We start from the raw sequence: 25234 nt of genomic DNA, 5'->3' as shown, positions 1-25234 counted from the left end.
TGCGGCTAGTGACAATAACTCACTTAAATAGCATCTCCTGATCCCTAGAATGGAGTAGAGTTAATATTCCTGCCATTAGTTAATTCGAAGTTGAGAGAAACGGGGAGCATGTGGCCTGCATAGACTCCAGCAGGCACCAGGGCAGGGACCCGTTCAGTGCTACCTACCTGTTTTGGACAGTTTCCCGGCACTCCTGGTACTGGACGTGCTGTCACCCCTGGTCAGCACCGTGATGCCCCCAAAACTTGCTGTCTTGGTCATGGTGGGCTTCAGATTGCGGTTGGAGCTGTCAGAGTCTGTGCTGCTCCAGGCCCGCTGCTGGTCGGACCACCTGAGCTCTGTCTCTGAGCTGCTCTGCCGACTCCCGGAAGTCCTTCCCGAGCTGTCTCGGTTACCCCTGCACAGCCATCAGAGAGATTCATGGGGACAGAGTTATGTGTCAGGATGGGGTGGGTGGCCATAGGGGCCCATAGTAGAAGAGTCTTCTACACTCTTCTCATTGACTCTTTAAACAGACTCCCCCCACCTCCAACAGACACAAAGACACATAACGTATGACACATGGCACACATTATACATGGGAAATCCAAACCTAGAGACACCATGATCCCTCTGCCAGTGAAGGAGACACAGTGGGAGACAAGTGATATAAAAAGTAATCGTTAGCTTCTCTCTCTGAAAGTGGGTACACCACCCTAAAGTGGGTACGCTGTCCTAAAGTGGGTACGCTGCCTTGACTCGAATCAATAATGAATTCATGCTCAGAAGTAATCATCATCTTACATAATTCTAAAAATAATTCCCGGGAAAGAAGTGGTTTTTTTTTTCTTTTTTAGCATTAAATAATTGGCCTTGGAGAAAATCTATTTATTAATTCATTTTCCAACTTTATGTTCTGCATGATATCTTTGTTCAGCAAGATTTTGACAAAAGAGCTGTCCCAGAATTACCATATGAACTCACACTAAGAATCTGCCCTGCGAGTTTAACCTTAGAAGTCTAAGGAGACAGCTCATTACCCTTCCCTGGGTAGGAAAGTTTATGAAAACAGAGGGGCTGGCACTATACTTTGGCATGAGATTTGCCACGGGCAACAATGGAAATTGCAAATTTTGAAGTGAAAGAACGCATTCATTCAAACTGAGTCCAATATAAGGGAAGCTAAAGCTGAATTTCCAGGACTCCAGAGTTCCTTCAAGGAACATGCAAATAAGCATGTGTTTTCTGAGGAAATTTGTAGTTTCATTGGTTTCCAATCTCCTTAAAGAATAGCACTGTGCATGTTTACAAAGCTTTCATTTTATTTCTTTCCTGCGATACAATGCATCATTAAAGTGCCTTAGAATTCTCCTGGGTTATAAATGGCTGAAGAGGGCATTACTCATAGATAATAAGTGTAATTGTGACTTCACACCAGTGTGTGATGTGGTGCAATCAATGCTTGAATCAAATCCCAATCCCTGATCAGAAGCTTTGTTCTAAAGCAATCCTTTAAAATCAAGTCTCGTTAAGGTGCTATAAGTGTGTATAGATACCGGGCAGAAACACTCCGGCCAAATGAGCAGAAGCAGCGCCAAAATTTTAGCTCCTGTTTCAATTTATGAGACTTTTATTTGTGTCTGAGAATATTAAGAAGGAAACTGGATCTGAGAATTAGTAAAGGCAAAGAAGAGCTTTGAGAAACAAGGGAAGGATTGAATAGAGGGAATAAAATCATTTTTGTGAGGCGGGTTGGATGGAAACACCCCCTCATCAATGTTTTCTTTCAATGTCTTTTGTCAGAACTTTGGAAACAGCTGGTTTCAGAAATAACAGGCACTGAAGAGGAGACTTGGTATCTAAAGAAAGTTGATCATCAATGGCCAGGTGCCTTGAATTTCCACACTCAGAGATGTAAGAAAACTATTGAGGCTGTTGTAGAGGAATTGCCATCCCAAGGGCTTGGCTCTCCAGCCCAGTTTGTTCTTTCAACATCCAAGTTCAACTTCACTCTTTTCTTGTGTAATTCTGACTACGCTGACCCATCTTTGACAAGGTGCAGCTGAATCATTCCTTAACAGCTATGAATGAAGCAGGAATTGGACAATAACCTCTTCTACAGAGGACCTGGAATATTCATTATAGGAAAACATCAACTTGAAGATCTGGGGTGGTCCTGAGCCTCAACACATTAAATGAGGCAGAAAGAAACCCTCTAGATGGAAGGGGGGCATCTGTTCCATCACCAATTTTGCATCTTTTATCCCTTCTGTTTGTGACTTCTGCACCTCCATGGCAGGCAGTTAGACCTGCAAGAGTGCCAGTGTGGCCACGAGTGTCTTTGCAGAAGATGGTGACCTCCGCTTTGCCTGGGTTGTAGTTGACACTCGTTGTCACGGTAGAGTTGTGTCTAACAACTCTACAAGCTCACTAGACTTGAACTGTATCCCCTCATTCACAAAGTGACCTAAGATATTCTTCTGTGATATCAGCTCAACTCATCATCCTAAACCAGGAGCTATGCATTTTTTAAAGGGTAAAATGGAAGTTTCTGCTTTTAGGAGATTCCATAAACAGAATTCAAATTAAATAGACAATTATTGGTGGTTTACACATATGCACAAATTTAAATATAACTCTTATTTTTCTATGTATTGGCTATTTATCCCAATATTAGCAAGCTGGGTCCTAAAATGAATTCCAAATCTACTCGGTATGGAATCATAAATATTACAGAAAAGCACTTACTCAAATGCCTCCCCCTTTTTAAAGTTCAGCTTGGTCCTTTCCAACCAACATCTAGGAAAATAATGGTCACTGGAGCTGGTCCTTTTACAGGTAGCAAGAAATCCATCCCATGATAGTTATAAAATTGATATACATGTTGTGTTCTGTTTCTCTGATTATTGCTTACATTGTCCTATATTTCTGAAAATTATATTTTACTTCCCCTAACGTAGGGCAATATGTACTCGGAACCACCTTTACAATAACCTTTGCTTCCTGAGCTCTGGGACTTAGTGACTGAAGTAAGTGATGGCCTCCACATTGGGATGGCTTCCCTAATTTTACCATAGCTCTGCTATGAGAGCTCTACTTGGGAGCTGTGTCAAAGGAACTAGCTGTTTGAAGGCTTGTATCTAATCTGTATCACAGATTATTTCAGGGTCTGGGATTCCAACGGAGAAATTCAAGGTCATTTTTCTTAAACATTCAAAAATGCAAGGGGAATATCTAATGATGCACAGGGAACTTGCTAGAGCAGTGTTCGCCTAGGAAAGTTAGAACTGAGGAAACGAGGATTACATTTTTCTTTTTTTTTTTTTTTTTTTTTTTTTACTGATGCCTGATGAAAGAAGAAACCTCCATAAATGATGAAGACCTCAATTCAAGTCGTTAACCAAAGGTGTTGTACCAGCACACAGTCAGTTCACTTTTCTCCTTTTCTGAAACTGTTAAGAGTTTTTTTGGGGTTTTAGCTTTCTTCTACCAGAGATGAACCTGGTATTTAGAAATATATATACATAATAGATACTGGATATTTAAAATGTTTTATTATACGTGTGTGTGTGTGTGTGTGTGTGTGTGTGTGTGTGTGTGATGCATGTACCAAGTCCTGTGTGTGTGGCTCAGAAGACAACATACAGGGGTCAGTTCTTTCTACCATGTAGATTCTGGGAATTGAACTTGCATCATAAGGCCTGGTGGCAAGCATCTTTATCCCCTGAGCCATCTTGTACGACCTGATATTGAGTATTTTTAATAACGCTGTTTAAAACTGGCCTTATAAAGCATGTCAAACAGACATGTAAGAGCGTGGTGAAAAATGAAGATGGCCCCTTTGCTCTCAAAGAGTAAGTATTAGCCTAACACAGAACTCAAAAAAGAATTCACTCCTTCCCCTCACTCTGCAGATCTTGGTTTAAATAGTCCATTATAAAGGAAAGAAACTTTGCAATTTCCTTTTAGAAATTAAATAGATGCCTAAAATAATGTTTGAAATGCTATGATGGACAGCAGTGATTTAAAAATCAGCCTCCCTAGTAGAGTTATCCTCTTTTTAGTTCCCAGAATTGGGAATGTATGTATAATTGCAGCCTTCCAGAGAAATTTGAACTCTGCTTAAGTTGTCAAAGTGTGTTTGAAAGTGTTCAACCAGTTTTAACGGAGAATCCTCCACATAAAGACACTTCTGGGAAGACCCCAGGAGGAAAATACACAGAATGATGGCTTCCCAGTGGTAATTCTCACCGTCTCATTGTGTAACAAATGCTACGAGAAGAGAATTGAACGGATTCTATCCCATGAACAGAAATATTGCATGCTAACACTTATATTTCACGCGGATTCTGCCACATCATCTGAAAACATAGTTTATAAAAGTAAACCATACCAACCGAAAGAGCTGTCTTTTCTTATAGGTCTCATTGCATATGTGAATGTCTTCCTGGAGCCTACTGGGAATGAAAAAGATGATGTTTATGACACAGAACCCAAGGGTTCACAATGCCCTATACGGGACAGGTGTGCACTACATCACAGCATGCCTTGTGTGTAAGCCAATTCCATGTGTTAGGATTTACCTGTGTGATGTTAAAGTTTGTTTGAGCAAATTCACGACAGCATCTAAGGATGTAGTTCCTAGTCTGAGCTAGATAGAGCGGTAAAGGGAGGAATGTGGACACAGGAAAAGGGGAATGCAAGAGGCTGGTAGACACAGGATAGATAACTAAACACAACTGTTGGGATTTTCTTCAAGATAACTATAAAATTATTTATTAATCCTTTGGACTCACTGGAAATATGAGAATTCCAGAAGTGTCCATATACATTTTATTTTTCCTGAAGGGACATTCAATTTGATGTTTGATGTTTCCTTCTTGGACTATCAGGGCATGTTCACATAGGCAAGGACATATATGACCAGTTCTTAAACTGTTGAATATGATCCAACTTGAATACCTTGGGCAATTAAGAATCAATAGATAGTATTAGGGAATATTGTATGGGAAAGATTGGCTAGATGACGATGACTTAGAAATATGTTTCCCTGGAATTGAAATGTCAATACTCTGTCTGGTACAGGTGTAAAATTTTGAAATGTCTCAGGTCACCACCAAGGTAGTCAGTTATGGACTCTCAGTTTTACTGAAAAGGGGAAACGTGTCTCAAACTGGAACGGTCATATTTTATCTTTTTTTTCCACCTGAAAGAGGTGATTCCCTCAACATTTTCAACTGCTAACACCGTGACTTCTTTCTTGTAGTTACTATTTATCCCTAATGTCCGGTTTAAAGTCCGAGTGTGAGTGTTTAATCAACTTCAATTTTAATCAGACTGAGAGGGACACCCATTATACTGACACTTGCAATCAAATTAACAACCGCTTTGTTTACGAATCCTGTGTTTCTAAATCAAGTTCGGATTTTGATTAGTCTTAACTGTGGCTAGTACAGCGCATGCGGCTTGCTTCGTTTGTCTGGAATCCACACAATTGAATCATGGGAGCGTTTCAGTACCTGTGACGCTTTGAAGCTGTTTCAGAAGGGTAAGTTCTGAAAGGTTAAGTTTAACAGGTTTGCCCTTAACCCCAAGACGTTCTACAGACTCCATCAACACTCTATTTCTCCAGCACCCCTCACCAAGGCTTAAGCCAGGCAGACTGATAAATATGAAAGCATTGTGGATAAAGTTTTCACCTCAGACCTTTCAGGAAGGCGGGGAGACTGTTACAATTTGAAATTTAAAACCATAGTAATTTAATTTCTTTTGGCATAGCTATTTAAGGTGATAAGATGTAAGAAATGGCTGAAAGCACTTTCAGCATCCTGGCCAGTAAGCCTGAGAAGCTACATGCCCACATGGTCTCCACTCTTATCCCATGACAAGGTTGCAGGGATTACGTGAGAGAGCCTAAAACAGAGACTTCAATGGAAAATGCCTAAGCCTCTGTCTGGAAGTAACTAAGAAAACTTCTTCCCCAAATCAAAGTATTTTTAAACAGACCAAGTAACATATATGTGAATATATATGTGTGTATCTGTTAATATATGCATGCTCTCATACATATATATATATATTCAAGTACACACTTATATATATATGCAATACATATGAACATGAGAATGTAAAGGACATACAACAAACAGTTCCTTGAAAGACACAAGAAACATAAATTTTATTTTACCTGTTGTCCAAAAATAGACTTTCCTGGGAGCAAACTGACTGAAAAATAAAAATAAAAAACAGGGCACCATGTCAGATGTGCTGGATTGGCGGAGCTCTCGCAAATCCTTGCCTGATTTTAAAACTACTTTCCCTTCCTAGGGGGAAAAGATTAAGAAAATTATGCACAAAAGATGAGAACTTTAGAAGGAGAGAAATAGGTTAGTGTCGTTGGCGGAATAACCAGTTCTCAGCAGCACGGGGGATTTTCCCATCAGGAACTCTTCAAGTACAAACAGATTAAGTTCCAGGTCAGGATCAAGGTCACAGAGAAACAGCTGGAGAGACCTGGGGACTGCTGAGTCCCGAGCAGCCAGGCAGCATCATACACCAGTCAAGGTCATGGGTTCAAGCCAAGACGGAAGAAGCAGATTTGCTGTGACCCTCCTAGGGACGGCAGAGCTGTGAACCCACATCCTGACATCCCTGACTCAGGGAGACGTGTTCTCATGGAAGAGAGAGACTTACTGCATGTCTCTCAAAATTGAAGAAATGTCATCCATTATTAATGTAAATTAAAGGGAGGGGGCAGGACAGAAGACAAGCCTTAACCAATTGAAACTAATTTTAAAAATGCTATCAAGTGTCTTTTCTCTGGCTTTTCACAGAGAAAGCCAACAGCTTTCTTATTTTGCTTCCTTTACTGAACTAACTCTAGGAAAGATAAAATTCCACCATCGTTATCTAGATGGTATCTGAGAAAAGATGAATTTGATTAAACAAAGGAAAAAAGACATCTATGTAAAGCAGAGGTGTGCTCATGTCACAGCACACTGCACGCTGTCCTGGGAAATAAGAACTATTTTCAGTGCTAGGTGTTTATCTGTCTACCTATTTAAGCACCATTTTCCGTGTACATATTTCAAAATAAGTCAGTGACCTACACAAGGGATAAATAAGAACCTAACGGGTCCACTACAGAAATAGCTATGACTCTTTAGCAGTTCTTTCTGCAAGTGTGCACATATCCATGCATGTCTGTGCACATATGTATGTGTCTGTGTGCACATGTACGTTTGTGCACATATGTATGTATATGTGTGATCTCAGAGGACAAGCTCAGGTGTTGTTCCTCAGGGGTTGTCAAAGTTTTATTTGCTTGGCTGGTTGCTTAAAAACTATTTTGCACTGTGTGTGTGTGTGTGTGTGTGTGTGTGTGTGTGTGTGTGTTTGTGTGTTTGCATGTGTGTTTGATGTGAACATATGTGTATGTGTGCATGTCAAGGTGCATGTGTGGAGCTCAGAAGACAACAAGCAGGAGTCTGTTCTTTTCTTCAGGTGTGTATTTGGGGATTGTGCTCAGGTTGTCAGACTTGGTGACAAGTGCCTGTACCTGGTGAGCCATCTCACTGATCTCCACCTTGTTTTTTTAAATAGGGTCTCTCACTGACTTAGAACTCACCAAGAGGTCTAGGTTTGTTTGCCAGAGACCCTGGAATCCACCTGTTTCTGCCTCCCTATGGGGATTGCAAACATGTGATATCAAGCCTTACAGTTTCTTGGTTGAATTTGGGGGGTCAAACTCATGTCCCTATGTACTTGGTCAACTGAGGCATCGACCCAGCCCCTGTTAGCAATTCTTCAAATTAAACTTGCAGTTCATGAAACCAGCTCTCAGAGAGGTACTGTTCTCCACATTCTTTCTGACAGTGGAATCACTTCATTCCACTAAGCCAAAGGTTCTGCTTAGACATGGTGTCTCCTCTATGGTTGGGAAGAAGTCAGTGGGCTTCATAATGTTACCACCAGGCATTGGAATTGGAGATTCAATCTATTTGAGGACGTTGATCAAAGACATTCTGACATCTTAACCACAAACCGTTTGGGGAGGAGAGATTAAACAGCTTCAATTCTTTGAATGAAAAATCAAGACACCAACAAATCAAAGATGCTCATCCCCAATAAACATCCTTCAAAAGCATGCATCTGAGTGTTTGGAACGATCCTCCCCGGGGTCTCCACACTCTCCTAAGCAAGACAGCTATGAGCTGTGACTCAGTAGCTGGTGGAAATAAACTTTGGAGAAGGGAGTATTAATAACTTGCACATTTAATGAGAGAAAGATGAAAGTGTCACAGTAATTAAGTGCAACATTTAAAGCTGTCACTTATATGCATACCCGAATATTTAAAAGGCTCCTTATTTTTTCCAAAGAAGAAAATGGTTTTGCTTAATGGATTAGAGTTCTCCCCCACATCCCACCCCCACTGTGCTCACAGCCTGTGCCCTTTCTACAGCTTTCTGAGGACAGACCCCACACTTGCTGGAGGGTCACCAGGAGCCTTCTGGGAGCTCCATCAACACACAAATGTCCTCAAAAAATACCTTCTGGGCAAGGCAAGCCTTTCTCAAATATCGCCGCCTTGTTAACAAGTCTTCCCAAGGTTAGTAACATCAGGTGAAAAGGACCAGAAAATGAGATTAAATTTCCACCAAAGGAATCAGTATTTTTTTTCTAATATGACTGACAATAGAGACGTACTGCTTTATTATTTGAGAGCTAAATTTGTCTGTACACTTACAACTTTTTGGCTCTCAGATAGCAGTCTTATCTCAAGATACCAAACTTTGAAAACCATATTTGAAGTTGTTTCTAGCATGTCTCCAAGGCAACATGCCTATTTTGTTCATGTGGCTGCATATATAAAGACACATACAGGCACACATGCGTACTGCTTCTCAAACACATACGCTCACATATGAGGCACCAAGATGCTTCCCCAAAACACTCAAGAGCATTTCTAATTTTAAAATAAACTTGAGTCTTGCTAAAGCGTAAATAATATGTCTGAATTCTCTAGTGTTAGCTCAGGTAAAGAAAGATACACACATACACAATATTTGAATAGCCACCATTTAAATAATAATTGTTGAGCAAAACTGGTTTTGTTTATTCTATTTTTTTTAATTATGAGAAAATAAAATCAAACAATAGTTAGAATAAAGATTAGATTTCTAAAATATAGGGTCCTTATGCTGGATCCTTTGTATTGGCTTAATAGTTGACTTATTGTAAAGGAACTATTATTTTGTGGAAAATGGTCTTTTCATGGTGAATATTAATCAACATTCTGTGCGGTGATAGGGTCAACCAGCTAGGGAACGGCACGTGCATAGATCAATGAACGCCCCATGAAGCAAGCTGTCACCATGCAAGCGGTAAGGAAGATGTGTTAAGGTGCATGTGTGTTCAAGAAAGTTCATCTGGCCATGTTCCATCCTTGAAATGCTGAGCTGATAGATGCTGTGGTAACATCTCCTTACTCCTGAGCCACCACTTCCCTCCTCCCTCATTAACACAGCCTTCCCACATAGTTCTGGGGTCAGTCTGTATATCCAGCTGTATACAGTGGGAGGGGAAATGGGCACCTCCAAGGCCACATCCTAAAAGAACATTGCTTCCATTTCTCTCCATGAATCACATTCTGTGGGGGAAATGAGTTGTCATTTCTGAAGACACACCATGGTCTCCATCCAGGGAAGCTTGCCTTGAAGAAAATTGCCAACTACAGACTGGTCCCAGTTCACAAGGGTGGCCTGCCAGTCGCCACATGAGTGAGTCTATAAACAGTTGGCAGTTCCTCAGCCACACCTTCAGGAGATAGGCCCAGCTAAGAGACGGATGGAGACCTCTGTTATGGATTTTAAGTTATTGCCACCTGCCAAGCTGCGCCAGGTGTCTGTCCCATAGAGACAGTGGGGTCATAAGGAGTTTGTTTGCTTTATGCTGCTAAATTTGGGATTAATTTGTCATACTCAGTAGGTAGGTTACCATAGAGTGTCAATGACAGGAGCATCTCTGTGGGCTAAGGGAGCGACAGTGGCCATGAGTTTCCCATTACGCTTGTAAGGATCATGAGAACTTAGGAAGGTGTCTAGCAATGGGAAGATTTTTCCTCTTAGAAACACAAACAACATCCTTTTACTAATGATATTAAGGATGCCACTCAACTGTGCAGTATCGTTTGTGAGTGTGTTTTGACTGAAGGAAACTCATTTTAAGAGACTGCCCTGCAGTATCAGGTTACAGGTAGTGCCACAAACAGGCTAGCAAATGATACGGGTCAAGAGTTAGTGAGGGACCGGCAATAGCTTGGCACCTAATCTCTGTAACACTTAGATCTACTTTTCAACTGAAAAGAATGTCATTTTTCCCTGTGGCCAGTGAAGCTAATCATGGTCAAGAGTGCCTCAAGTGCTTTTCTTGGAACCTCTGGGGACAGAGAAGGGAAGCCTTGGATGTCCCTTCTCCCTGTGGCTGTCTTCCTGGGGTTAAGAATCACAGATTCCGTTCTTATTCCAGACAGGCATCTGAGGCAGTGTTTCCTGGCACCCAGCTCCAACAACGGGGCAGAACTTTATAAAGATAATAACAAAAATAGGCTGTTCATGCCCTGTCAGTGTGATGGACATTTGTGTCTCAATCTATTGACACATTCCTAAAACATTTGACTTGTTTGAAGCAGAGCGTCAGGGGAAATCGCCTGCACGTAGGTAAGTACACATACAAAAGAGGAGGGGGCTAAAGACTAGAAGACAAATCAACATTCTGGAGAAACTGTCTCTATGAAGGGCTTCAGAAGCAAATGGGTTGCCCCTCAGCTCATCACATTCTGCTCTGTCATGACAAGGTCAGAAGTTTGGTTCATTTTCTTCTCTTATCCAGGTACATCCTGACCATAACAAGAGTCAATGTAGTCCATACATATTTTCTAGATGTGCACCCATACCCCCAGCTAGGATAACCTCCATTTTTCTCTCCCATGCTCTCTTGATTTAAGAGCTCTGGGCCAGAGTATTCAATCACTAAATTTCTATGTCAACGTGTTCAAGAATCATGAGGTGGGGGGAATAGAAGGGTGGAACCCATATGGCAGGTGTTGCCCCTTCTGCAGCGTCAAGCTATAGAATCACCATGAGTCGGGGTTGCTGTCACATGCTTTGGCTTCAAGTGGTCTCCTCAAAACTGAGGAGCAAAGCCCAAGGGTCCTGTTGGCTTGGTGTGTCCTTTAGCAACAAGCCACAGTAACAGAGATTTGGTCTGACTGAGCATGCTGGAAATGTTGACCACAGAGGACCACACTGAAGCCTCCTTCACAGGCTGCAGAGATCAGGCTCCCTAACACCTGAGGAAGTCCCCAAGGACTCAATAGAATAGGAAGCTGTGGAAATTTCTTGGTGTTTTCGCTTGTTTGTATTAAAATTCAGTTTTTAATTTTCATATTTTCATTTTTATCTAACTTAATTACATTTGGTCTTGAGCATAATGGTTTAAAAAATATTTTTAAAATCACAACCACATTTCCTTTGGTTTTGAATTAAAAGGAGTTTTTTGTGATTGTTGTGATTATTCCTTTAATAAATTGCTTATAGATTTGATTTGATCTGAAATCAAGAAGGGAAGCAAATATTAGCATCTAGCTTTTGTATGAGGAAGTGTTCCTATCTGCAAAGAATTCAGAAGGTACTTGGTGTGTGCTCGTGTGCACATGTGCACATGCATCTGTGCAAGCATGTGTTGCGGTATTTGCACATGTGTATGTTTGGGTACTCGTATGTTCTTGTACTGCTCTCCTCCTTGTTGTTTGTAGTCAGGGTCTCTCAGTGAATCAGGAGCTGACAAGTGGACTAGACTGCCTGGTCAATGATCTCCCAGAATCTGCCTGCTTCTGCCTCCCTACTGCTTGTGTTATAGAAGCCTGCCTCCATGACTGCCTTCTACAAGGGTGCTGGGATCCAAACTCAGGTTCTCGTGTTTGCACGGGAAGCATTTTACTCACTGGTCCACGTCTGTGTCCATGATGTCGGATTTTTTTTTTTTTAAATTCATCACTAGGTGATGGATGTAAAGGGATTTCGGAACCTAACAACCCTTTCTGTACTGACTGTCTCTTTTAGTGACCCAGATCATATCTCTATCCCTGAGAGCACACGCAGACTCTCCGTCTGTTTGCACCGCAACCCTGAGCCAGGTTCTTTCCCCGAAACATTGCTGTTTTCTGCTTTGTGACTCGCTCTTGACCCTGGCCTCTGTCTTCCCTGCCAGCTCTCTCGGAGAAAGGAGGGGCCTTTCTGCTGATGGAAGGACCGTACTCAAGAGGCAATTAAAACAACTACTCACATCGTGTGCAAATATTCTCTCCCTCACTCTCTGATATTCCTCTTCTCTCTCTTCAATTGATTTACTTCGTCTGTCATCTCTAAATGGATGCATTCTGTTTTGCTGAACAGAGAAAAGAAATCAGGAGGGTTATCCATGTTGAGCTGTTAAGCAACTGTCAACTGAGAATAATAAATGCTCATTAAGATAGCTAGAGCCTGACAAGCCCCACCCCCTGCTCCCTGAGGAGGCTAGGCTGGGGGATATGAACTTAAGTATGCATGTTTATCTCTCTGTGTGTATGCATGTGTGTATGGTGTGTATATGTTTATGCCTGTGTGTGTATTCATGTGTGTGTGGTATGTATATGTGCAGGTATGTGTGCATATCTCTGTGTGTGCTACGTGTATATGCGTGTGTGATATGTATATGAGTGTGTGCTTGTGTATCTCTGTGTGATCTCTGTATGTGAATGGGCATGTGTGTGTGTATGTATGTGTGAGTGTGATGTGTATATGTGTGTTTATCTATGTGTTTGTATATGTGGTTGTATGTGTGTATGCATGTATGTTCATGTGTGTGTATGTGTGTGGGTGTGTGTATCTGTGTGTGACATGCTTACGTAAGAAGGATTGCTACTCCTAGTTTGTCCTCTGTGGAGCAAAGTAGAATAAATATTTAAAAAATAAGCAGCCTTGCTTATGTCTTGGGAATTGGTCCAGAGATTGGATGGCCAGGAATAGTCTTTTTCCCCTTTCCTGAGTGTGTCTGATCACAACAGGAGGCAAACTGTTGGCGGGAAAGAGTGAAGAGTGAGTTCAGGGTGCTAGGTAGGAAGTGGCTGTGCACATTAGGGGTCTCAAGAAAGGACAAAAAAGCAGAGAAAGTGGGAGTCTGAAAGGAACTTGTGGATAGTCTCTGGCTCCAAAGGCTTTTTCGTTGGCTCAGTGGCTGGCCCTGTGAATTGCATGGGGGCATAAACTCTGTTTAGAAAAACCTGTGTGTTGATAATGGCCAATGCCAATGCAAAGAAAGCTAAAACAGCAGTCCAAAGGACCCAGCATGAGAACTGTGAGTCCTCATCCTCTCTGACCCACTCCCTGCATCTCAGCTGCCCTCCCACCTATTCGCCACTCTGGACCAAACACTCTCTGCACTAAGCGCATTCATTCATACGCTCACCAGACACCCATGGAGTATACAACACAGGCATGTTTTGGAGTCAACAAGAGTCCCGGTGCAGCTCAGGGCTGGGGCAGCAGTGGTGGGAGACAAGGAGGTACAATGAGAAATAGACTTTTTCTTTTTCTTTCTTTCTTTTTTTTTCACAAAGAAACTAATATGTTCAGAGATGCACACGCAGGCTCAGGGTGACTCACCTGAGTAATTAATACGAGACCTTGAGTGAGATACAGATTGTCTTACCTTTATGAACTTTAAAACAAAGACATGTTTCAAAAATATCTATTTGGATTATCAGACACCAAGTACAATCGTCAGGGCAGTCTCCTGACTTTCTGATGTTCTTATTGTCATTATTATTATTATTATTATTATTATTATTATTTTGGTTTTTGTCATTTACTTAGTCTTCTTGCTTGTAACCTCCCTCCCTCCTACCCACACAGAGAAGAGATTCAGTGAGGTCTCTTTACCTTTGCTCAAGGACCATGATTAGGACTGTTCTAGAATGACACAGTGTTTTGTCACAGGCAAAATACACAGGGATCAGTTTCTGCTACACTTCATGCAAACAAGCAAACACATTACATAGACCATAAAACACAAGAAGAAGGGTGGGGGGCTAGAATGTAAGCTCGATGCTTTTCTGTGAAGACTTATTTTTAGGATAGTTGCAAAATCTTCCTGTCCTCACCATAACAAGGTATGTTCTTTACAGCTACACCGGTGGCTCATCGGTCCTCATTGATAATCCCGCTCAAATTGTGCACAACGGAAGGAAGGACAGAGCTGTAGGGAGTGGAGCGACTGGCAGAGTTACACAGACATCTGGAAATGCAGCTGACAAGCTTATCCCCACAGCTCGGAGCCTGCGGCATCCCGACCCCCACCACAACATGCAGCAAAGACTGCGCCAAGCACCACCCATGCAGCCCAACACAGAGCCACTGCCAAGCAACTGAGGCAACACCATGTGGCTACCCACTGAATGCCAGAGGGGGAGGCAATGGAGGCCAAGGGATTGGAGAGAGGGCAGCAGCGGTTGTCAGAGGCGGGAGCGGGTAGCTGGGAAGCAGGAGGGGACAACGGAGGTACAACAAGAACATCAGTCAGCCCACCTTCAAAAACAACAACGTCAGCCACTCTCAAACTTGAGAACCAACCTGATTGTCTTCTTTATCAATACTAGAGTTATCTCGCTTCAAGATAAACCGCTTCTGGGATTCTTCACTTTTTTCATCTTTTAAATGTTCACAAAACCTTTGCTCTGGTCTGCCAGCAAAGTAAAACATATCAATAAAAAAACTATTTTTCCCATCTGATTAAACGTAGTTCTTTGTGTGTTTTTCCCCCAAAGTGGCATTAACTTAAAAGAAAGAGAGAGAAGAGAGAGAAGATGGGTTTATTCTTGGTTGTGAAATTAGAATTCCTGGAAATACACAGGTTGGTCATAACTTGTCACTTTTACACGTGGGTTACAATACCTTTTATTATTTCCCGTTCAGAATCTTGCTTGCCGCATGTCCATCACCAGGGATGAACATATAGAAACCAGTTAAAGCTCCCAACACATACAGGGCTTCAATATTTTTCTTAGGTATTTTGACTTTTGGTGGCTCCTGAACACATAAAATTTCCCCATGTATATCCTCAAGCAAATATGGACTTACTTTAATGTTTGTATTTTCTGGCATTTGGGGGTTGAATCTAGAGGCTCTAGGAAGGGCTCTAACTCTTAGCTGCATCCCCAGCCTTCTTTATCCTTTTACTTTTGAGACCTGGTCTCACGAGTTGCGGAGACTGGCCTTGAACGCACTTTGTAGCTCAAGCTGATCTTGAGCCATTGACCTCCTGCCTCAGTCCCCTAAGTGGGTGGAATTACAGGTTGTACCACCAGGCCCAGCTAAATATTCATGCTTAAAACAGAATCCATCTTTTCATCAACACATAGGGACTGCCTCTTAGCACATGCTGAGGATCCTTGGGGTCTACTCTGAGAACTTTGTTTAAAAAATGCTATTTCTTTTCTTCCCAATAACAAATGCTCTGGAAGCTGGCTTCTTTAGCTCCTGACCTTCTGGTCTATGTCTTCTAAATCGGGTCAGTAATTACGAAAAGCTGATGATATTTAAACACCTGATTGGCTGATTGGTGTGAAGGAAAGGATCTAAGTAGTTGCATACTACTGACTGGTCAATTGATTTTGCAAAATCTCTCCATTATTAGGGGTTAGCTTCCCATGATTGGCACTGCAATCACCCTAAACTCCAAAAATGAGTTGGGGCCTGGGCTCATCACAGAGAACATGCTGAAGAGTTTGTCTCTAGGTTAAGAATGGCTGCCTCATGACTTCTGGAGTTCCTGCCTCTGCTTGGTTCCTGGTATCACAGGCAGAGGAAGCCACCTTATCTTGGCTGTGTTCTAAAATGACCAGCAATTAAGAAATGTTTTCTCACAAACAGCACTTTGGTGACAACGGAAAGGCTTAAATGTCTCATTCAAGTCAGAATGAGAAGCATCGTCTCTTCAACACCTGTCCATACATTAGGACCGTGGCAGATGAGCAGGCATGAGGAGGAAAGCTAGGCTGGTGCCAGCTACACTGCACAGGATTTATAAAATGATGCTATCCTGTTGGTAAAAGTGGAGTACAGAAGGGGATTTTTTTAAAGATGAGGAAAGCATCCCTCAGGGATTATTTTGATTCCATAACTATAGATTTGCCCATGACACCACAGTCCTCAAACAGCATGATTACATTCCACAGACAAGGTGGTCCGTGCAGTCCCTCTGATGACAGTGCACAGTGGGCTGGAGGTGAGGTCTGGGGGTGGGTCTCACCCCTCAACATCCTCTTAATGATCAATGCAAACGTTTTCCACCAAACTTAAAATATAACAAATGATCTGGAAGTGGAAATCGGACATTAGCGATAAACAAATGGATACAAGGTAGTCAGTGAATGTGTGGGTTCCTTACTGGTCAGTGCAGTCATGATGAAAACATGATCAGTTATAGTTCGGGGTAAATGACAACCCCGCCAAATGATTTAGTGCCCTGGTATTTCCAACCAACACGTCTTTGGCTATTATATCATCTTCCCCCCATAGCAACTAAAATGAAGATGTCAATTTAAACAAAGACATTGATTACATCCATGTTAATTACATCACATCAATGTTAATTAGTCTTTTCTGATATCCTTAGGCACTAGTCTGTTAAGTCCTAATAAATGAAATTATTTGCCTAAATTTACAGCTATCCTTCTTGTATTTATTTCTAATAGTCTGCAAATATTCCCACACAAATGAGAGAACCTGAGAACAGAACATTTTGATGCATGAGCACAAAGGTGAGTTTGTTTAGTCTAATTTCTTCTTTGAAGATAAAATTTGAGTGTTTGAGTGCGAATTCAGAATACTGGCTGGCAGGTAGTTTATGTGGATTGGACACGGCTGTGGGATAATGCTCTTGTTCACTGTAAAGATTAACCACTTGTATTAGTTTAATAAAACACTGATTGGCCAGGCAGGAAGTACAGGCAGAGCAACCAGACTAAGAGAATTCTGGGAAGAGGAAAGGCAGAGTCAGTCCCCAGCCAGATGCATGGGAAGCAAGATGAGAATGCCTAACTGAGAAAAGGTACCAAGCCATGTAGCTAAACATAGACAAGAATTATGGGTTAATTTGAGTTGTAAGAGCTACTTAATAATAAGCCTGAGCTAATAGACCAACGAGTTTATAATTAATATAAGCCTCTATGTGTTTCTTTGGGACTGAATGGCTCTTGGACCAGGCAGGACAGAACCTTTCATCTGCATGACACAGTTTCCTTATAAGCCTTAATCCTTAGTGGCTATCTTCAAACCTGATGCCAGGGAAACACTCAGCTGAATGAATCAATCAATCAATGTATGGATGCATGACCATTTAGCCTAGCTGTGTACAAGTCATTATAGCTCAAGGACTGATAAAGAGTCACTCAGTCAGATATGAGGTCATAATTTCTGTAATAATTACAGGATATCAGAGAGTTTGTTCATTGGAGCATAAATTCAAATTGAAAACAGAATGATCATTAAACACTGAATTTAGGTGTATTAATCATTAAAATCATTTTATAAAAGTCTGATTTCTTGGGTAGGAAAGAAATCTCAAGCATCCTCATTTTTGGATTCTTATTCCAGGAACACCTTAGTGTAAAGTATGATAGAGTTCTATTTCAGTGTACCTTCTGAAATACCATTTCATCATAGTTCTGTTATTTAGAGCTACTTATATCACGTGCATGTATATATGTGTGAAAAATACTTAGATAGAATGTGAAAACTTAATCAGGTGTGCTGTTATCCATAACACAAATATTAAGAATATTTCACACGTTGATATATATGATACAAAATATATTCTCAGTGACTGATTTGCAAATTATCTTTTTTAATCTCATTTTCAAAAGTTAGAAAAAAAGATTAGTTCCTTTAGGTTTCTTGAAAATTATTTTAAATGCCCATAAAGAAATTTTGATATTTGTTTAAGAATAATTAAGCAAATGTAGCAAGAGTTTTTTATTTCAGGTTGGTTTTATGGAGAGCTATTCATAACTTTTGAGCTAACCAAAGTATACATTGAAATACTACAGTAATTGAATTAAAACTACTGACAATGGACCATTTTAGCTCCATTGCTTTTTTTTAAAAAAATCACTTTTACAACTAATTGAATAAGCATTATTTCTGAGTCAGAAGATGAATGGCACTGAAGAAATACATGTAGAAATGATATTTCAATGGTAATGAATGACTTTTAACCTGTGAATGACTTTTAACCTGTGAATACAGAAATTAAGCTCAATAAGCAATTCCCAAAGCTACAAAATAGAAAAGCCATGTATTTATTAAATGATGGTAAGTTGACTTTGCTATATATCTCATGGACAAGTGTCATACCAGCCCAATTTGCCTTTTTTTTTTTTGAGAATTTGCTTCATTAGGTATCATGTCTACCTTTCTATATATCATTGCCAAAATGCATAGGAAATAAAATTAATGCTTATTTTAGATGAGCAATAGCTTCCTCAAGGTAAAAATATATTTTCCCATAATCTATAGCAGACTCTTCTCCAAACCCATAGCACACACGGCTCCTGTACAGCGAACATGCCTGCATCTCCTGCTATCAACTTGGCCTCTCTGGGGGAAGAAATGAAAATTTAAGATGATTCTACATTGCTCCTCCTTTAGGTGGAACTCGTAGAGAAAAGGATAGGTGGAGAAGATAAATAAATCTCTTTTCTACTCAATCAATTCCAATCTTAGTTAAGCATTTTTCCCTAGAAGTTTAAAAAAGCAAACATTCATTCTTATGATTGCTTTGAACCTTTTCTTCTCTTGGAGTATTTTAAATGGTTTAGCCTCAGTGTTAGGTTCTTCAGACCAAACTTGTCACTCTGCTTCCAACTAGTTTGTGACACAGAAAGGAGGCTAGAACTCTCTGGATGGGGGTGGGGTGGCGGTGGAGGGTGATAATCGGTTGTGGGGGTGGGGGTTGATAGTCGGTAGTGGGGGTGGGGAGTGGGGTGGGGGTTGATAGTCGGTAGTGGGGGTGGGGAGTGATAGTAGGTTGTGGGGGTGGGGTAACAGAGGCCTTGGCATGTCACCTAGACTACAAAAGAACTGGAGCTGATAGGAGACATATCTCCATAGATACCATTGTACAGAGGGAGAGATTGGTTGGACAATGAAACAAATAGTAAAGGAGTTTGCTTGTCAAATACAACAAACCTTAGAAAACTCTGAACATTCCCATTAAAATGTTCACAGCAGGGGATCCTTGACTGAAAGTAAATAAACAAGCCCAGCACCCTTATTGACTAAGTGTATTTCACCATTTCCCATATCAGTCTGTCATTTTATTCCACTTCATTTCCTTTGAGATGATATTATATGCTATACTCTAGTATAGGAAGTGGAAGTAACTTTAATTAGCTTTATATTAGTTTGCATTTATGTACTGTTTACTTGGTGTGTACCGTGGGCACCATGGTGTCTGTGTGGAGCTCAGAGGACACCTTGCAGGAGTCATTTCTCTCCTTTCTCTATGAGATATCCAGGGATCACACTCAGGTCATTTACAGACTGAATCATTTTGCCAGATTTTTACATCTTTTATTATTAGAATTGAAAGACCTGGATAAATCCAGATCCCCCAGCAAGAAAATAGAGCCAAAAATCTAGCAGGAAGAGAAGAATCAGAAATCTAGGATTAGCCAGTTTCAGGGTTTCAGGAACTAGCTAAAGGAAAGGTAGATTGTAATCTTGAGAGCAATCTTGAGAAACAGGGAGATTTCCTCTAGTAATTATCACTCTCTAGTAATTATCATTGGTATTTTTAGAATAGGAACTAGCTGATTATGACCCTGAGAATGATCTTGAGAGGCAGGAAGTTGCCCCCTTGTAATCATCACTGGAATTTTCGGAATTTTCTGTGACACCCTCCCTGTTCCCCCTTTCGGATTACTGGGCTGTGTGTTTTCTTCCTATAAAAACTACTTCTCCTGATCACTCGTGGTTGAACTTTTCCCCTGCGTGGGTAATGAGTCTCTGCCCCAGTGCACTGGTTCCCGTCTTGTCGTCTTGTCATTAAACCTCGTGTGATTGCAGCGAGGATTCTCGTGAGTTACTGGGGGGGTCGCGTTATCCTGAGGCTTGAGTGAGAGTCTTCCAATATTGGGGGTCTTTCAGAATCTTTCAAATTTGTGTTTAGAATTTTGCATGCTCTTGCAAAATCATTTCTTTCTTATGTATTTGTATGTATATATGTATGTATAGTTTAGGTATATACATGTCCATGTTTGGGAGGTTACACATACACCTATGTACATGTTTTGGAGGTGTCTCCCTCAATTGCACTCCACCTTATACTCTGAGACACTGTCTGTCTGTGCATCTGGAGCTCGCTGATTCAGGTTATTAGCCAGCCAGCTCCAGGAGTCCTCCAGTCTCCTACTCCCCAACATTGAGACTACAGATGTGAAACCATACTTGTCTTTTTATTTGACTTTTGGAGATTCAAAGTCAGCTTCTCCTGCTTGTGTGAAGAGCCTTTTGTAGATCAAACCAGCTTGCTAGCCATTTTCTACCAAGTGCGTTAAGCATCGTTAAGTGTAACAAACGTGCAGGCTAACAAGGTACCATGGTTCTTTTTTATTGTGGACCACCACAAATGACACTTAGAAAAATATTCTACAGCAACCTGGGTCTGTAAGATTCTTAGTTGGTGCTTTTGCTTTGGCAAAAAAACTGGGTTATTCAGATGAAGAAGCTGAAACATCCCAACTTGCCTTGATAATGTGTTTCTATTTCTAAGGAAGAATTCAAAGAAAATGGGTGGAAATGAACACCAGATTCCATTTCATAACAACTGAAGAGCAAAGACCCCCCCTGTACTGCATGCATAAGAACTTGAGATATGTGAAAGTAACGTGAAGTCCTCTAAGACAATGTCCAATAATATTGTGCAGCAAGGAAAGACACAGTATAAAACACAACCACAAATTGGCTATGTTGATGTTCCAGCCACAACACATGGCAACAGGAATGTTAGCTGAAGGCTCATCTGTGGATGGTGAGCAGACAGGAAGTTTTACTTCTAACCTTTCATGGATTTGTGAATATAATAATCATGTATTATTTTATGGCAACAAAATAATGAAAGCTATTATCTCAGACAGAGAGCAAAACCATTCAGCAACTTAATAGTGACTCATACCAAATTATTGGATTATAAAAAATTATTCTTATACTTTGAGTATTTTACTCTTACATTGAATGTATTGTTTTATAATCTGCTGAACTGGGGATTTAAATGGCTCATTTTGTCAAATTATTGCTTAATCTTTCTACTATACTGTAAGGTTTTAGAATTGTAAGATTAAATTTTGCTCTTCACCCCAGTCAGATTTCTTACACTAAGACCCTCTAGAACATGAAAACTCATCTCATACTATAAGATGCCCATGTTTATTGGTATGTTATTCTTGATTTGTATGAGTAGGAATTTTACCAATGACAAAATGATAATGAGAAAATGATAACAATCACCAAGTGTGTGTGTGTGTGTATGTGTGTGTGTGTATGTTATAAAAAAGACAAAACAATTATATAGAAAAAGATTTAAGGGGATAAGAAGGACACAATAAAAAAATTAAAAATGTGTTTTTAACTATATTTACAAAATACAGTTAAGACCTGATGTGGTAGTCTTAGTTTGTGTGAATAGTTACTCATGAACATTATTGAGCATGGAGTTTCAGCACCGCCAAATAGGAATACAATCAGAACGCTGAGCTTAAGGACACTGATATCATTCTTCAAGTTTATCTATAAACCAAGGGCTTGCACAAATGGAAAATTTTATATGTATTACAGAAAGAAAAGTACTTCAAAATGACCCATGGATGATTTTTACAAGCAATGTCTATGAAATATTATTGACTAACGCCTTCAGATACAAAGGCCACGTGTAATACACACCTAAGTTCTTGAAACTATACAACCATTACAGCACTTTTATCCCACAAGTAACCATAGAATCTGCAAAATTCTATTAGAAATAGTGGTCGATTTTAGGGTTAGGCTATTGGTTCAGATTCAGGATTTGCTGAAGATAACTTCAGGTTTTTTATATTTCAGAAACCTCAACAATGTTTTTTTAAGTAAAGCCATGACCCAATCATGCAATGTCCACCCACGCATGTGAGACAAACTCCAATCTACTAGTCCTTCTGTCACCAGCTTCTGCCCTGACAGAAGACACACCCCTCTGCGTGCAGCTTTTACAAGCTTTGCCTTCCAACAATTCATTAATGAGGCAGCTACGTCATATTAATTTATTGAAAGCTGACTAATTCTAAGCTTTTCCTCAGTGGTAATAAACTTACAAGATGCTTAGACCCTGGGTGCACCTTGCCCATCTGTCTTACAAGAAGAATCTGAGAGGAACAAAGGAGAGGAACTTGAGGTAAATATGATTAGATTAAATTGTGGGAAATTTGTCCTAGTTAGGGCTTCTATTGCTGCACTGAAACAGCACAACCAAAAGCAATTCGGGGAGGAAAGGGTTTATTCAGCTTACACTTCCACATCAGCGCTCATCCTCGAAGGAAGTCAGGAGAGGAACTCAAACAGGGGAGGAGGAACCTGGAGTCGGAAGCTGATGCAGAGGCCATGGAGGAGTGCTGCTTACTGGATTACTCCTCACGGCTTGCTCACCCTGCTTTCTTATTGAGCCCAGGACCACCGTACCAGGAGTGACACCACCCAAAACAGCCTGGGACCTTCCTGATCAATCACTAATTAAGAGAATACTCTTCAGGCCATTCCTGCAGGCTGATCTTATGGAGGCATTTACTCAATTGAGGTTCCCTGTCTCAGATGACTTTAGCTAGTGTTAAGTTGACGCAGAACTAGCCAGCAACAAATTCTCAGATAATTAACAAATGTATTTTAAAAAATAATGCTATGTTAATATATCTGACTCTATTAAAATATATGACTCTAATTTCCATTCCCTAAAACAAAACCAAGTGCATTTTGGAATATACACTAATGACTGTAGAAGAAATGATCATAAATATTTACTGTAGAATATCATTAATATTAAGATGCTTTTACCATTTAAACAGCACTACAGAACAAGCCTAACACATACTGAGTCTTTTTAGTCCTATACACTATTGACTGCTGGGTTTTTTTTTCTTTGAAAATTTATACAATTTCTGTGAAGGAGGAGTCCTGCTCATTTGCTTTGTTGCATGAATTGAAAAAATATGATATGTACTTTAACATGCATAGGAGGACTGAACAGATGCAATCAATCGTGGTGAACCCTGAAGTGCTTTGCCTGGTACTAGTGAGGCTCAAATAACAGTTAGAAAATCTTATTATACTGTTTATATTTTATAACTATGCAAAATTGGTAGACATGTCAATCAATTATACTCTAAGTTTTATCACACACACGTGTGTGTGCATGTGGGTAAAGGTCATAGGGCAACTTGTAGGAGTTGCTTTTCTCAGTTCACTGTGTGAGTCCTAGTGATTGAACTCAGGTTGTCAGGCCTGGTAGCAAGGGTCATTACCCACTGAGCCATTTCTCAGTTCAGAGCACACCATGAAATATTTAACCAACATTCTCATCAGGGCTAGAGATGATATTATGAGAGATCCAATTTGTGTCATAAAATTTTAATAATGCTTGATTTATGAGGGTCCAAATGGGCCAGTCAGGTGTTTATGGAAATAATTCTGTCTTTGAAAACTGCGAAAATTAATTGGTGTTTCTTGGAATGAAGGGTTTTTTGGTTGTGCATTATAATGTTTGTGTGAATTAGTCCATTAAAACTTACGGGTAAATATTGTGTTTACTCTAATAAAAAATGGTCATTGTGATTCAGTTGATAAAAAACCACCATTTTGTTTGCTTGCTTTTGCACATATAAAGAAAGGCTAAGTTTTTTTCTCCTAGTTTGAAGGAGAGATCAGGGGAACGAGAACGTGAGAGGTTAGAATTGTGCTCCTCAGCACTCACTGTGGGATCTGGAAGGGGCTGAGGTGCGAAGAAGTCAGATCATGGGATTAAAGATATTTTGTATGTGTGCATTCTTTTGGTAGATTCCAATTTGAAGAATCTCCTGAGCTTCACAGCTCAGTAACATCCACATCACTGATCCTCTCATCTTCAAGCACTCCCTAAAATCATCCACGACACAACTGTCGATGCTGTAGGATTCAGCCTATTCCCTCTGTTTTCAGTGAACGTCTCTGTACTTTGAGACTAGAGTCAGAGCAACTTTGCTTCCTCAAGAACTATTATAGAGCTAGGCCAATATTAAAGATAGTGTGTATTGGGTGATATCTTTTCTGTGGTTGTCTAGAATGCAGTATGTATTGTGCATTAAACCACACACACACAGTCTTAGATTTATGCCCTGTGGGTGTGTGTGTGTATTTACACATTTCAATCTTAATGAATCTGACTTTCCACACAGTGAACAGAAGATGGTTAAGCACTTTGCTTTTCAAAGCATGGTACCCACAGTGCTAAATACTTGGGAAGTATTTCTTTGCCTAACATATTTCAAGGCCATAAAGTCAGGTTTACTTAGCTTATTAGCAAGTTTGTCAATACAACTCATAGTTTTACTATCTTCTTTATTGTTAACATTCTTTAATTTGGCTCCTTTAACATTTTTGTGTGCTCAAGTATGGTGTGTATGTGTGCATATGTATATGTGGTGCATGTGCGTGTGTGTATGAAGATCAGAGGTCAACCTCAGGTACCATTCCTCTGCACATGATCCATCTTGGGCTTTCTTTGTTTAGTTTTATTTAGTACAGGGTTTCTCATAGGTCTGAGATTTTCCAGTTTGGCCATGCTGGCTGACCAGAGAGCCTCAGCAAGCTTCCTGTCTCTATCTCTCCACTTTGGGGATTACAAGCACGCCTCCTCAAGCCCGGCTTTTTATGTGCATTCTGGGGATCGAACTCAGGTAGTCATGCTTGCATAGCAAGCACTGGGCTATCTCCAAGTCTCTCTGCACAGTTTTAAAAATAATTAAGTGCAAATTAGTATTTTTGAAAGTAAAGCAATTCACAACAGCGAAAGAACACTGCTTAGTTACCCTCTTGCTTTTCAGCATAACTTGATATTAGTGAGTCTATAAATGGTAATTCTTCTTTCCATAACCTC

The 25234-nt window shown here is 40.4% G+C and overlaps 1 protein-coding gene across 15 annotated transcripts in view; it reads right to left on the bottom strand.

Annotated features, from left to right (window-relative positions):
* Window positions 1-25234, bottom strand: part of Arpp21 (cAMP regulated phosphoprotein 21) — a 168117-nt gene that overhangs the window by 77385 nt on the left and 65498 nt on the right. For 10 of the 15 annotated variants that reach the window (XM_048423573.3, XM_048423571.3, XM_048423572.3 and 7 more), the window contains exons 10-14: window positions 14650-14758; window positions 12326-12427; window positions 6167-6204; window positions 4377-4436; window positions 168-397 (exon numbers count right to left, since the gene is read on the bottom strand). In XM_048423573.3, coding sequence (XP_048279530.2) covers window positions 168-397; window positions 4377-4436; window positions 6167-6204; window positions 12326-12427; window positions 14650-14758 — 539 coding nt within the window. The remainder of the gene's footprint in view (window positions 1-167; window positions 398-4376; window positions 4437-6166; window positions 6205-12325; window positions 12428-14649; window positions 14759-25234) is intronic. The other 5 variants (XM_085688939.2, XM_085688940.2, XM_085688941.2 and 2 more) reach the window with 5 other exon arrangements.

The sequence above is a fragment of the Myodes glareolus genome, chromosome 4, assembly GCF_982192425.1.
Source record: "Myodes glareolus chromosome 4, mMyoGla1.1, whole genome shotgun sequence".
NCBI lineage: Eukaryota > Metazoa > Chordata > Mammalia > Rodentia > Cricetidae > Myodes > Myodes glareolus.
Note: the sequence above shows the minus strand (reverse complement) of the source record. Positions and strands in the feature narration are given on the sequence as shown.